Source organism: Malus domestica, chromosome 08 (genome assembly GCF_042453785.1).
Source record: "Malus domestica chromosome 08, GDT2T_hap1".
Classification (NCBI taxonomy): Eukaryota; Viridiplantae; Streptophyta; class Magnoliopsida; order Rosales; family Rosaceae; genus Malus; species Malus domestica.
The window spans coordinates 13,318,486-13,334,061 of NC_091668.1; the positions used below are offsets into that span (position 1 = coordinate 13,318,486).

At 38.3% G+C, this 15,576-nt stretch overlaps 1 protein-coding gene across 1 annotated transcript; it reads right to left on the reverse strand.

Moving 5' to 3' along the window:
* Nucleotides 1-8,476: 8,476 nt before the first annotated feature.
* Nucleotides 8,477-14,699, reverse strand: LOC114826552 (EG45-like domain containing protein). Its single transcript, XM_029107061.2, has 4 exons — nt 14,590-14,699; nt 12,395-12,516; nt 11,648-11,948; nt 8,477-8,591 (listed from the first exon to the last, which is right to left on the reverse strand). Exons 2-4 carry the CDS (start codon nt 12,510-12,512, stop codon nt 8,585-8,587), a joined length of 426 nt encoding a protein of 141 aa, XP_028962894.2. The 5' UTR covers nt 12,513-12,516; nt 14,590-14,699; the 3' UTR covers nt 8,477-8,584.
* Nucleotides 14,700-15,576: the final 877 nt, after the last annotated feature.

The window sequence follows — 15,576 nt, forward strand, 5'->3', positions numbered from 1 at the left end:
GGAAGAGAAATATACGGGATAGGAGAGAGAGGAAGAGTGAGAGGTTATTTTGTATGTGTGTCCTTCCCTTAACCACACAAAATACAATCAAATTTTTAATCCAACTCAATTTCTTCCAAAAATTTAGGAAGGAATGCAATATTCAATTTAATATGTCACACATACATTAGCAACAGTTAAGGGCAATTTCATCTTTTCACATCAACGATAATGTAATTCCGGAACGGGTTGTGACAATCTACCCTCCTTATAGAATTTCATCCCCGAAATTCATACAACCAAACAAGCCATTAATATTCATAAAACAACCTCGGATACATCTCTCTCATTCGATCTTCTGTCTCCTAAGTGGCTTTTTCTACTGAGTGGTTCCTCCACAATACTTTTACCAAGCTCACTGTCTTATTCCTTATAACTTTGTCTTTCCAATCCAAGATAGTCACTGGTTCCTCATCATACGTCAAATCCGGATTAATCTCCAAAGTTTGAGGAGGAATCACATGTGAAGGATCTGAAACATAATGTCAAAGCATCGAGACGTGAAATACATTATGTACCTTAGATAACTCCGGAGGCAACTCCAATCTGTAAGCAACTTCACCAATCCTCTCAGTGATCTCATAAGGTCCTATGTACCTAGGACTTAGCTTGCCTTTCTTTCCAAACCACACTACACCTCTCTAAGGTGACAATTCAAGAATACCAAATTACCCACGTCATATACTCGATCAGTAGCATGTCTATCTGCTAAACTCTTTTGTCGATATTGGGCCGCTTTCAGGTTAGACTTAATCACCTGAACATTTTAAGTGGTCTCATCCACAATTTATGGGCCCTCTACCACTCTTTCGCCAACCTCTGACCAACACAATGGCGTACGACAAGCTCTACCATAAAGTGCCTCAAATGGTGACATACCAATGCTCGAATGAAAACTATTATTGTAGGCAAATTCCATTAAGTCTAGGCGATCATGCCAAGAATCACCAAACTGTAACACTGAAGATCTCAGCATTTCCTCTAACGTTTGAATAGTCCTCTCTGATTGCCCATCTGTTTGAGAATGATAAGCAGTTTCGTACCAAGAGCTTCCTGAAAAGCTACCCAAAACTTAGAAGTAAATCTTGGATCTCGATCAAAAATAATATTCACTGGAACTCCATGATACTTCACAATCTTCGTGATGAACAACTTAGCCAATTTATTCAAGGGATACTTTTCCCTCACTGGAATGAAGTGTGCTGACTTGGTAAGGCGATCTACAATTACCCAAACGCCATCAAATCCATTCTGTGTACGAGGAAGCTTATACATGAAATCCATAGTTATATTTTCCCATTTCCACTGAGGAACGGGCAGTGGTTGCATCCGTCCAAAAAGCTTCTTTCTTTCTGCTTTGACTTGCTGACAAACAACACACCTACTTACATATTCTGCAATTTCCCTTTTCATACCCAGCCAATAATAAAATGATCGAATGGTATGGTACATCTTAGTCCCTCCTGGATGCATCGCATAAGCTAAACAATGTGCTTCATCCAAAATTTCCGTCTTTAATTCCTCATTATTCAACACATACATTATGTTCTCCTGCATAAGCATGCCATCTGATTCTCGAATCCTAAGGTCTTTCTTTTTCCCTTCATTTCTCAATTGAATCATTTCTTGAATCTCTTCATCAACCATCTGAGCTTCAAGTACATGATCGACTAAAACTGGCCTGACTTGGAAACTAGCAAAAAAAGCTTCTCTTCGTTCTTCTAACTCCAACCTTACTCCAGTAGCTCTCAAATCTGTAAGAAAAGGAACACGACAAGCATACAAAGCATTGAGTCGACCTTGAGGTTTCCTACTCAGTGCATCAGCTACCACATTTGCACGACCTGGATGATACTCAATAGTGCAGTCATAATCACTTAGTAACTCCATCCATCTTCGTTGACAAAGATTAAGATCATGCTGAGTGAAAGATACTGAAGACTCTTATGATCTGTGATGATCTTACACTTCTTACCATAGAGATAATGCCTCCAAATCTTCAAGGCAAAAACAATGGCTGCCAACTCAAGATCGTGAGTAGGATAATTCCTTTCATGAATCTTCAACTGTCGAGAAGCATAGGCAATCACTCTATTATGCTGCATCAAAACACATCCCAAGCCATTCAGAGCAAGTCCACCGGAGGTGGAATAGCCCAGCACCCAGTCAAAAAACCAGGCTGGGACCTTGTCAACCCACTCCAGCCCACGGGATTGCCTGGCATCCATTCTAAGCTGGTCTCCAGGCCAGCACAAAATTGACAGACCTTGGGACCGGCCTATATGACGTCATGATCTGAAATCAATGACGACGAACTCCATCTCCGGCGAGGAAAACGGCTGGACGACGCTGTTGAGGACGAGCTGGTCTTGGAAGCTGTTGAGGACGATGACATTAAATCGGCGATGCAGCTGAAGGTCAGGACGTAGGTCCAGAGGCGACGGGTTTGGAGCTGGCGAGCCCAGGCGCCGATGTCGACCAGTTTGGGACGGGTCAGACCGCGGAGGGCGGTGGGCGGTGGAGAGGAAGCGGAGAGTGAAGAGGAGGTGGGCATTTGATGGAGGGTGGAGATGGGGGGTGTGGGGTTAGCATGCTCTGGTCTGAGGAGCATTTTTGGAGAGAGAGGGAATGAGAGGAAGAGAGAGAGAGCTCACGGTGAAGATGGTGGTGGGTTGGAGTGAAAAATAATTTGCAACTAAAACAATGAATCAGCAGGGAATGAAAAGAAGCAGCAAGTTACTCGGTTGCAGCTTTATCTTTCTTCTGGTCAAAGATGTACTGTCAAATTATTTTTATTATTATTTTATAATAAAAATAATAATATTTTAATAAAATTGACTAGGCTATTTTTTGTTAGGGATGGATATGCTTTGGCCTATTACTGTTCACTTGAATGGATAAATGGGTTGGGTGCTGGCGCAAAGTCCATAAGGGTGGACTTGCTCTCAAGGAAGCATCACTGTAAATCTCAAAGTTACCGCTATCATCAGGAAGCACCAATACTAAAGCATGAGTGAGGCAATATTTCAGCTGCTGGAAACTTTGCTCACAATTCTCGTCCCACTCGAGCTTAACATCCTTCCTGGTTAATTTCGTTAGTGGCAAAGCAATCATAGAAAAATCTTGAACAAATCGTCGATAATAACCTGCTAGACCAAGAAAACTCCGTACCTCAGTGACGATTCGTGGTTGTTCCCAATTCTCCACTGCTACTATCTTTTGAGGATCTACTTGAATTCCTTGTGCCGATACTACATGTCCCAAAAATGCCACTTGATTCAACCAAAACTGACATTTGCTAAACTTGGCATACAACTGATGCTCCCTCAATTTCTTTAATACCAAGTTAAGATGTCGAATATGATCTGCTTTCGACTTAGAGTATACCAGAATATCATCGATAAAAACAATGACAAATCTATCAAGATATTGCTGGAATACTTCATTCATTAGCCTCATGAAAGCTACAGGTGCATTAGTCAATCCAAATGGCATCACCAAAAACTCATAATGTCCATAACGGGTCCTGAAAGTCGTTTTAGGTACATCTTCATCTTTAATTTTCAACTGATAATAGCCAGATCTCAAATCAATCTTAGAGAACACACACACACCTTTGAGCTGATCAAATAAATCATCGATACGAGGTAATGGATAACGGTTTTTAATCGTTACCCGATTCAATTGCCTGTAATCAATACACAATCTCAAAGTTCCATCTTTCTTTCTTACAAATAACACCGGAGCTCCCCAAGGTGAAGTACTAGGTTGAATGAAACCTTTATCAGTTAATTCTTGAATTTTCAATTCTCTCAATTCCGCTGGAGCCATTCTATAGGGAGTCAAAGATATAGGATCCGTACCTGGAAGCAAATCAATAGAAAACTCCACATCTCTATCAGGCGGTAATCCAGGCAAATCATCTGGGAATACATCAGGATAGTGCCTGACTACTCCAACTTCCCCCACACTGCTAGGAACAACATCATTTAACACCACATGTGCTAAGTATCCTTGACAACCTTTCGATAACAACTTCTTTGCTCTCATGGCTGAAATAACACCATGTCTCACCCCACTTCTTTCACCCATAAAAGTAACCTCTGGTAGTCCAGGACGATGAAAAGTAACTGATTTCCCGTAACAATCTATATGGGCACGATTATAATGCAACCAATCCACCCCTAAAATCACATCAAAATTCACAATATCTAACGGGATAAGATTAGCTGGCATAACTACACCATCTACCATCACTGGACACCCTGGATAAACACTATCAACGTAACATTTGTCCCTTATAGGCATAGCAAACTCTAAATCAAATCCCAGAGGTGTAGGGTGAGGTTGTGTCATTTGAGCAAACGTATGAGAAATCACAAAATGTGTAGCACCACAATCAATCAAAACTCTAGCAAAATGACCAAGAATATTTAACGTACCCATAATCACATCTGGATGATTTTGAGCATCTTGCAGTGACATGTAATTAACAAGTCTTTGAGCTTGTTGTCGTCCACCACGACCTCTGTTACCTTGGTTACCTCGCCCATGAGAAGTACGTCCATGTCCTGGCTAATTAGACTGCCTAGACGGCCCTGCACTGCTAGCAGCAACCTCTCCCTGTCGGGGCTGACCTCCCTGATGCCACTGAGATCCGCTAGCTGGCATAGAAGGATATGAAGTATAACCTCCAGGATCTTGGGAATACCCAGTCTGAAAATAAGGATCCTAGGAATACTGATTCTGTCCGGAAGCATAGGGAGCAGCATCACCCTGATAGTGGTAAGCATCACCACGACCTATCTGACCATAACTGCCTGACCCAAAGTTCTGCTGAATCGGCGATGGAGGTGGCATAGTAGACTGCTAAGACCTCTGCTGACTCTGGGGACACTGAGCAGCCCTATGTCCCAACTGTCCACAAGTGTAGCAAGCACCACCACTTCTTTTACATTCTCCATGATGTCTGAAATTACAACGGCGGCACAACGGAGCACCAAAACCACCAGCACCACCAAAGTCTCTCTGTCTCTGAAACCTGGGTCCACCAGCAAATCTTCCACCTTTCATCGGGCCTGTGACACTAAATCCTCCGCTAGAAGAACTCGAGCTCGCTCCACTTTTCTTGAAATTCTACGTCTTATGGGGTCCCTGAGTGGAGATACCTTTACCCCTATCATCTTTCTTCTAATTATCATTCTTATCTTCATCATCCTCACTATTACTAGGAAGGTTGTTGGAATCCTCCATCTGAACCAAAATCTCAGAAAACTCATGATAAGTGGTACAAGGAAGCGCACTAGCAAAAGTCTGCCATTTCCTCTTAGTTCCCAGCTTAAAACGACGAAGCATCTCTGCCTGATTACCAGCTGTATTAGGATCATAACGAGATAAGTCTGTAAACTTCCTGTAATACTCATGCGCCGACATATTCTTTTGCTTCAATTGAGTGAACTTCTGCTTCTTACGATCAATGTACTCCGGAGGAACAAATCTTTTCTTAAAATTCTCTTTGAATACTTCCCAATCAGCTGCCATCTCAGGTGACATAAACTGAGTCTGATTTACCCACCAAGCTGCTGGCTCTCGTCCTAAAAACCAAGTAGTGGTCTCAACCCATCTATTAGCAAGAAGATTTCCTTAACTCTACATCACCTCAAAAGTCTTCTCAATATGGTCTAACCACTTTTCTGCCCCTTCATGACCCTCATTACCCATGAAGCGGTCTAATTTCAGATTATATATAGTCTCCATGGGGTGTTCTCTGAGTAGGAGGAGGACGGATTGCATTCTGAAAGGCATGGGCCATCGCTTCCCCTAATTGAGTTATATGAGGGAAATTAGGCTTAGAAGCATGACGTGATTCCCTACGAGGCGGCATAGTTCTGACAGAAGACATCAAAAGATCATTAGAGCATTAACAATTTATACAGGACTGCAACCTAGGCTCTGATACCAAACTGACACACCCCGATCCTAGAATCAATGCGTGCTGGCTGTCACGTAAGTGTGACGTAACCAAAAGTGCGACACAGAAGCAATAGGTAAGAGAAATACGAAGAAATAAAAACCAAATACTAGCAATAATATCCAACTAGCATGTTAGAGCAAGTTTAATTGTGAAACACACATATTCAGAGCATAAGTACTAGGTGTAGTCAAGTAGGAACATTACTAAATTACAACACCCGAAGGTGAGTCCTACATGAGTATTCTGTCAGAATGCCGTGGGAATCCTCGTGGGCCACCAATGCTGCTAACTAGAACCTGGAAAGGCGCAAAACAAAGTTGAGTGGGTCAGTAAAACAAAGTTTTTTGAAAACATTTCAATTAATAACATTTCTAACCCCTCGCTGTAAAACCTGTATACTTTCCCAGAAAATAACATAATATGCATATAATCTTCATATATCTCAAATCACAATTTTTTATCAAAAATCAGAAAGTATGCCATGCATAAATGTCAATAACAGAATAAGGATGCATCAATATAACAAAGTGAAATAATGAATCAACCGGAGACCCTGCAGTTGGTCCTGTACGGTTAATTCTAAAGCTCAATATCCAATCCAACCGGAGTCACCGCAGTGACCTGTACGGCGCTACTCTGCACATAAATCGGAACTACCTGAAGTAGTCTGTACGATAAGAAAGGTGTAAGAATAGGCTCTAGTGCTTCTCTCATCAATAGCTATATAATAATCTAAAATCACCTACAGTCGGAACCACTCTATGGTTTGTACGACATGTTGGAACCTTCTCATGGTCTGTACGACATACACCTACTTGGATCCAAGGTAAGCGTGTGGTGCAGGGTGAATAATATAAGCACTAACACCAAGGGTGTAAGTTATGAGCTCTCAACACAATTCACATCATCAATAAATCATATGAACAATATAAACTCACCTGTGCGTCCACATCACCATTTAACATATATATGCAACAATTACTAATTCATATATTTCATATATATATATATATATATGCATGGCATTTAAAACATACTTTCATTTAAATTCAATTTCTGGGAAATTCAGTAGTATATAGGTAATAATAGAAAATAACTGCCCACTCACAGGTAAGTCGAAAGGTCGTAACCCCCGTGACGTCCTTGAATGCGCTCGTCCTCGGGATAGGTATCACCTATATGCAAAACAACTATAAAAACGTTAATTAAAGCACATAACCGACAATTCGTAATAACTTCTCATACGATACTCAATTTGGGTATATGAATATACCACAGTGACCTACTCGACGTCACGGACGTCAAGGTATTTTTAAAATAATTTTTGGACTTGTCACGCGCCCCCACGCTCGTCATCCTCTACCTCCAGTCGCCGGAAAAACTCGCTGGTGCCGGAAACTGGGCAAACCTGCAATCGCCATTTTCTCGCTTGATTCTCAACCATTTTCCATGAAATTTTCACCAAAACTTCACAAATTACGAGAGGAAAAAGGCTATACCTTTAAAAACTTCCAAAACCTTCGAAATCACACCGGCCACCTTCAAACCTTGTGATCCCGACGTCCAAAACCTTCAAACGAACATCCTCGAGCTTCGTGAGAACCTCCTAAAGCTCACTATGAACTTGGATTGTCCTAAAAACCAACCATTACAAAGTTCATGAATAGTACCCAAATCGGACCTCGAGTTTTCAACGTGAAATCGAAAGATTTCTTACCTAAAATGGGTATGGATGAGTTCGTAGGGTCCTCACGAGTACAATGGTGCCCTTGGAACCTTCGATCCGTGCTTGGATGATCGTGGGTGAGTGTATCCGTACAGTTCGAAGGGAGAGAGAGAGTGAAACTGAGAGGGAAGAGAGATATACGGGATAGGAGAGAGAGGAAGAGTGAGGGGTTGTTTTGTATGTGTGTCCTTCCCCTAACCACACAAAATACAATCAAATTTTTAATCCAACTCAATTTCTTCTAAAAATTTAGGAAGGAATGCAATATTCAATTTAATATGTCACACATACATTAGCAACAGTTAAGGGCAATTTCGTCTTTTCACATCAACGATAATGTAATTCCGGGACGGGTTGTGACAATGTTCTATTTAACTCTTAAATTGATTTAATCCGTCCTTATTGCTTAAATAAAAGTTAAAGGTTAAATTTGACTCAGTATGCATTGGGGATGTTACAAGTTATAACTTAGACAACTACATTTGAATTTTTGCTTATTGCATAACTTTTAATTTTTGCCTATTGCATAAGAGACAAACTTAGTATAATCTTCAAATTTTAGGATTATTATGCATGTAAGGTTACATTGATGTAAGGTAATTTTGAACGGTAAGCTTTGACGATTATAGCGTAATTTTACTTTATTTGTAATTTAATAAATGGTACTTAAATTTTGAGGTTGGATTTGTAACATTATGTTGTAACACCCATTAAAAGTAAAGGTAAAGAATCCAAAATAAATAATGATGATACACAATTTCATAACGTCCATTAATAATTTTATTACAACAAAGAGCATCATTACCCTTTTCTTAAAGAGTACCATAAAATTTCCCTTTCATAGTTCATATCCTGCAAAAGAAAAAAATTACACCTGATCATTTACTATCATGAAGAAACACAAGACCAAATAAGTGTAGAATATTCTTTAATATATAATATTCTTGTACATGTCTAATTAGCACATTTACATATTAAAAACCAGTACAAACCAATACAAATAATGAAAGGAAAAACTCAACGTTGCCATTCTTTTCTCAAGGGTACGTACTGTTACCTTTTTTTTTTTTTTGAACAAGAGATATTGTATACATTAAGGGAAAGGGATGAGTTTAACCTCACAATGAGCTAGCATTAATGTGGTTTAAATTCGCTTTTGGCGAGAATCGAACCTAAGACCTCTCACTTATAAATGGAGATGACGTACTGTTACCCTTTGAGGTTATATAATAACATTGTTATCCATTAACCAGACAGTAGGCGCAATCAAACAATAGAGGGATCTAATCATAATTCTCATTTTCTCAAATTTGTATAGGACAAAATTTCCAAAGTCTTGCTCTCTCTAGAAAGACACACCGTAATACAAATAAAATTCAACTAAACACTAATTACAAACTGGAAAGTACACACAAAGCAACCAAACTAAATGACTTTCCATCCTCAAAGTTTCTATAAAATCAAAGGGTCCCCTCCAAATGGAAAAAATTGTCATCGATAACTTTCCCGAAGAAATTAAAATCCAAAGTCCCACTTCTTCTCTCCGCCCTCTCCTCCATGGCAGCGGATCATAAATATAAGGAGAAATTAGGTTCTCATTCCTATTTTTTCTATTCCATTGATAGGTTATCATTCCTATTTTCTCTCTATTTCATTGATTAAACCTTATTTCTTTGCAAATTTTGATCAAGGTTCTTGGATTTTAATGAAGATCATTTATTTCAATAATAAAATATTTATATATCAACATAATTAAATTTTATATTTAAAATATATTCATTTAGTGTTAGAAACGTTACATTTAGTATCTTTATTGTAACATCCCACATTGTCCAGGGAAGTGGACCTGTAAGCCTTATATGTATATTCCTATCTCTACCTAGCACGAGGCCTTTTGGAAGCTCATTGGCTTCGGGTTCCATCGGAACTCTGAAGTTAAGCGAGTTCGCACGAGAGCAATCCCAAGATGGGTGACCCACTGGGAAGTTCTTGTGTGAGTTCCCAGAAACAAAACCGTGAGGGCGTGGTCGGGGCCCAAAGCGGAACATATCGTGCTACAATGGAGTCGAGCCCGGGATGTGGTGGGGGCCTGGGCTGGGATGTGACAATTTGGTATCATAGCCAATCCCTGGCCGGAAGTGTGTCAATGAGGACGTCAAGCCCCTAAGGGGGGAGTGGATTGTAACATCCCACATCACCCAGGGGAGTGGATCCTGTAAGTCTTATATGTATATTCCCATCTCTACCTAGCACGAGGTCTTTTGGGAGCTCAGTGGCTTCGGGTTCCATCGAAACTTCGAAGTTAAGCAAGTTCACGCGAGAGCAATTTACCCACTGGGAAGTTCTCGTGTGAGTTCCCAGAAACAAAATTGTGAGGGCGTAGTCAGGGCCCAAAGCGAACAATATCGTGCTACGGTGGAGTCGAGCTCAGGATGTGGTGAGAGCCCGGGTTGGGAAGTGACATTTATATTTATGCCTAAATTTTCTATCATATATTTCTATTTTAATTAGTTTGTGTCCAATTTTAATTTGCAACCCGTTTTTAAGTTTGTAATAATTTTCTTTGTAGTTTTAATTGTACCTATATATTAATTTTCTTTTGTGCCCATATTTTTTAAAATTTCCATTTGTACTCAGATTTTTTTTAATCTTTTGCTTGTACCCATAATTTATTTAAGGGGTGTGCTATCCACACACCCCATTTTACTTCTCACACACTCCTTGATAATTTCTGTCCGTTGATCTTCTTAAATTCATCCGATCCGAAGGTCGAAAATTAAAAAGGAGTGTTGAGAAGTAAAATGAGGTGTGTGGATATCACATCCCTTTATTTAAAATGTACCCATTCTTCTTTATAAATGTACCATTTTTGTTATATGTAAATGTACCAAATTTTTTTTGAAAAAAAATTATATTAAAATGTCCCAATTTTTAACACTACGGATACTCTTTTGCCGTTTATTATCTTGTATTGTTACATTATTTTTATCCATTTATTAAATCAAAATTTTTGAATTATTATTATTGTAGCCATTTCTAATAGTAATATAGTGAGGGATATTAAATTTATGATTTATATGCCATATATATACACAACACTCACTCTCATTACAAGAATTAAATCACGTCTCAACTCGGCTCGAGACCAAGACTCTTTACAACTCGCACCAATAGCAGCACTGAGCAACCGAAGATTGATTGAAAGGGCAGCCCAGCCCCTTTCCTCTAATTTAATGATTGTGATAAGATTATAGTAAAAGATTTAATATCAAACATAGAATATACATTTTGATAGTAATATAATGAGGTGTACAAAGTTAAGGGACTCTGATAAAACAATTGAATACCATTAAGGTTTTAGTTAAAGAGTCAGTGACTAGGGACTAAATCCAAAGTCTCTCTAAATATATATAATTCTCATTTTGTTAGTTTTGTGACTCGATCTATCAATTTGACTGCAATTTGAATAGGGTTAACAACTCCGGATTTGTTAATTAACCCAAATTTATTCATGAAATGTCATGACAAACGTACTTAATTGACTCAAATTTGCCTCGGCTTTGAACTTTATTGATTACTAACAATTAGATATTAGCATGTCCATTGACTTAGAACTTGGTGCCTCTATATATACTACTGGACCAAACTATATATGTTGTGCAAAACATAATACACATCATGCATGCATTATTAGAACTGAACTTTGAATTCTTGTGCCTTCTACAACAATTAAGGTCCTCAAAAGACCACCAGCTAGTTTCCCTACTAATCCCCTGTCTAATTACCATAATTACGTGTTCATAAACATGCTCACGTCCCCAAACGAAAGTCATAAAGTTAATGTCAATGGTGGTACAAAGAAAAAGACAGAAAATAAAATAAAATCATGAGATATTTATACTACTTACTGTTGAAATTCTATGTTAACGAATGTAGCGGAAGAGTTGGCGATTGCAGCAAATGCAGTAGTAGAGAGAACTATGGTAGCATCACTTCTTGAAGGTCGGGACACCGAAGAGAGTGCACGATCCACAATCTTTACCTGAATCGTGTTCCCTGGAACGCAGGTTTCTCGCACGGGAGCGCTTATGCACCTCACCTGATATTGCCTTCCACAAGCTGCACCATTGTCCCAAATCCCCTCGCCAACGGACGCGAACAGGTTGCCCGGAGGAAACTGTCCCTGGTCACTTCCTCCACAGGCGGTAGCTATATGCATGGAAGGTATTAATTAGTATGGATATGTTAACAAAAACAAAATTGTTATTTTAGACATTCAAAACTGATAAACTATGTATGGCCTAAGTCATACTAATTAATACCTCTTCATAGCATTTGTATTTAGGATCACCTAAGAGAGTGTATAAGGTTTTGTATGTCTTCATAGCATTACTCTATGCAGCCATAGTCTGGAATTTATGTATATCTTCACAATTTTTTGCTAAAAAATGGTTTTCGGCTATTCTTAAGTTCGTTTGCTCATAATTTTGAGATATTCTATTTAGCATTTCTTTACTTTCAGAATTTAGACCCTCGACATTTCCATAATCCCACAAAGTATTCAAGAAAATAAAGCAAAAATCCAAAAACATAAAAATAAAAAAAAGAAAGAAAGAATTTAAGATGCACGAGAGTAAAATTTATGCAGAATTTACGTAAATAAGGGGGCCTGTACTGAGCAGCAGTGCCAACATCAGCCTGAGAGGAATGAAGGAGCGCTGCGGAGAAGAAGATCAGAAGCAGGCATGGAAGAGAACTCTGAGGCTTAGACATTTTCCTGATAAAAAAAAATAGGGAAAATTAATCAGAGGGAACTAGTTAATTATATGAAATATAATTATAAAGGTACAATGTAATTAATTGCATATTCTTTTTTAGAAATTTGTAAGGATTCATTCAAAGTCAAAAGTCTGAAAATTAGGTTAATTTTAGCTTAAGGTGCATGACAGTTTTCTGTTAGCTCAGAGTAGGACACCAATAATGGTTTCAAGATCAGTTTGAAAATGTATAATATGGCTAAGCAAGTAAAAACAGCAGAAAGTGAAAACACAGACACAGGTAAAAACAAAAATGGGCAGAAATCAAGATATACTGATTAGTTAATTATTAAAATCGAATTAGTTTCAACTAATTTGTTTGCTACAGTACTTGAGGAGGGCAGAGAAGGACCAGAGTTTAATGGTTCGGGTGGGCTTATTTATATATTAAGCAGGGGGTTCAGATGATTTTAATAGACTTTATTAAGTAATGGATTTTAAAGGATTTTAATAGACTTTTCAATCCTATATGAATTTTGACAGATTTATATAAATTTTCATTATAGATTTCAATGGATTTGTGTAAATTTTGATTATGGATTTCATAAGATTTCTAAGCATCATCAAACCAATACAAGCAGACTAAATCAACATAAATTGAATTTATTTAAGATATTTCAGAAAGAAATTAATTATCATCATCTCCAACACAGGCCCCATGGTCTTTCAAGGCCTTCTTCTCACTCCCTCCTCCTCCACGCTTCAGCTTCTTCTGTCCCATTCTCCCATTCCAAAAAACCCAAAAACCCTTTTGCGCTTTTTATCAAACACCTGGAGGACCCAATTCACCACAACTAAACAAACCCCACTGCTCTTTTTTCAAATACCCACCACCCACCAACTAAACACACCTCTTCATCCAATTCCCAGAACCCAAGTCATAAAAATCAAATCTATGGATGGCAAGAGTTCCGTGAGATTCTGTTACGACCTGCTAGGGTTTGGGAGAGGAGTGAGAGAGGAAAGAAGGGAGTGATAAAATGTGAAAGCTGGATTGGAAATCCTACGGGTTGATGTGGAGTTCTTTTTTCTCTTGGTTATGTATATTTGTGCTCACAAATCCAATAAAATTCACAACTTAATGAAATACTATAAAATCTTTGATTTTTTTTAATACCCTGGATTTATAATCACTTTAAAAATCCCTATCAAAATCTACGTTGACTATCTATAGATTTGAATGTACTTTTAAAATTCTCTCAAATCCTGATTTGACTACACTATGATTTTGCATCTCATGGAAACCCCACTGCTCTTTTTTCAAATACCCACCCCCCACCAACTAAACACACCTCTTCATCCAATTCCCAGAACCCAAGTCATAAATATCAAATCTATGGATGGCAAGAGTTCCGTGAGATTCTGTTACGACCTGCTAGGGTTTGGGAGAGGAGTGAGAGAGGAAAGAAGGGAGTGATAAAATGTGAATAAGCTGGATTGGAAATCCTACGGGTTGATATGGAGTTCTTTTTTCTCTTGGATATGTATATTTGTGCTCGTAAATTCAACAAAATTCACAACTTAATGAAATACTATCAAATCTTTGATTTTTTTTTATTTATAATCACTTTAAAAATCCCTATCAAAATCTATGTTGACTATCCATAGATTTGAATGTATTTTTAAAATTCTCTCAAATCCTGATTTGACTACACTATGATTTCAAAGTTTTTTAAAATCCTCTTTCAAAATCTTGATTGACTACACTTTGATTTTAAACTCTATTAAAATCTTGTGAAATCCTATCAAATCTTAATTTTGACTACACCCCTCTAAATATATGCAGCAATTAGCATTTTAACTTTACAATGGTGAACCTTCTGTGGAAGAGTCCAAGAGGTGAGACAAAAATATTAGAAAATTAGAAATCGTACTAGAATATTAGAAATCTCAGCCGTCCATCCCCTACTCACAACGTATTCAACATTAAGGGAGTCGGAGAGAGAGAGAGAGGACGTGGTGACGGTAAACCGGTTTTATTGAAGTCTCTCTCAAAGAGGACGCCTATATGTAAAAGATGGAGGTAGCATTACCTGGTAAGCGTGATCAGCGAGAAGAACAGGAGCCTGCAGGCTGATGGAGTGCAGGAGAAACAAATTAGAAACTGATCGACTAACAAATTAAAAGATGGAGGACGGAAATATATATGTAATAGTGATATGATAGAAACCTTTAAGGGAAGTAATTCCTTTTTTTTTTCTTTTTTTTTTATAAAAATGAGGATTAGTTGTGGGGTCTACGCCATATAGAACTTTAACGATCTGAGCCATTTATTTTCAAGTTGCATCTCATAGATCATCTTTGCAAAATATTAGTCAAATTGGAAATGTTTAAGACATCTAATTGAGTTTAAAGAAATTAACGAATACTTTGTTATATAAGAAACAATGGAATTTTATCTTGATAATTAAATAGGCAAATAGTTTTGGATTGAATTGAATTTTCATAAGGATGATCTATTAATCGAAACTTACAAAATAAATAGTTCGAATGAGTTGACCCCACACCTAATCTCAATTTTTTGAAAAAAATGGAGATCCCTTTTCATAAAAGGTCTGGTGATTTGATCATATATACTTGTTGCCAACTAGCAAGGCAATTCATTTGAATACCACATTTCCCTTGCAAGGGAGTCAAACATGCATATGGACGTTAAGTTTCCCCAGGTTGCGGTCAGCGCAAAGGGGTAGAGTAAACCTGAGTTTGGCAGGTTAAAATTAATTACTGATGCGGCATGGCAGAAGGAAACAAAGGTAGGTGGAGTAGGTTGGGTCCTGCGCGACTTTGCAGGAATTCCAAAGATGGTGGGAGGAAATGGGGGGAGTACTTCTTGTCATCAGATATGGCTGAGGCGGCAGCCATAAGACATGGGCTGCAGGTGTGTGTTTTAAGGGGATTTCATGCGTCCGGGGAGGTACCGGAGGTGGAGTCTGAAATGTGTTGATGGAGGTCTATTTAGTTGATATTTGGAATATAATGCAATCATTCCAATTGGTGAAGTTTATTTTTACCCTTCGACA

Coding starts and splice junctions, on each gene's coding strand:
- LOC114826552 (XM_029107061.2), bottom strand. CDS start 12,512: ATGTCTAAGCCTCAGAGTTCTCTTCCATGCCTGCTTCTGATCTTCTTC. Junction 11,949..12,394: donor GTACAGGCCCCCTTATTTAC/GTAAATTCTGCA, acceptor CCATGCATATAG/CTACCGCCTGTGGAGGAAGT.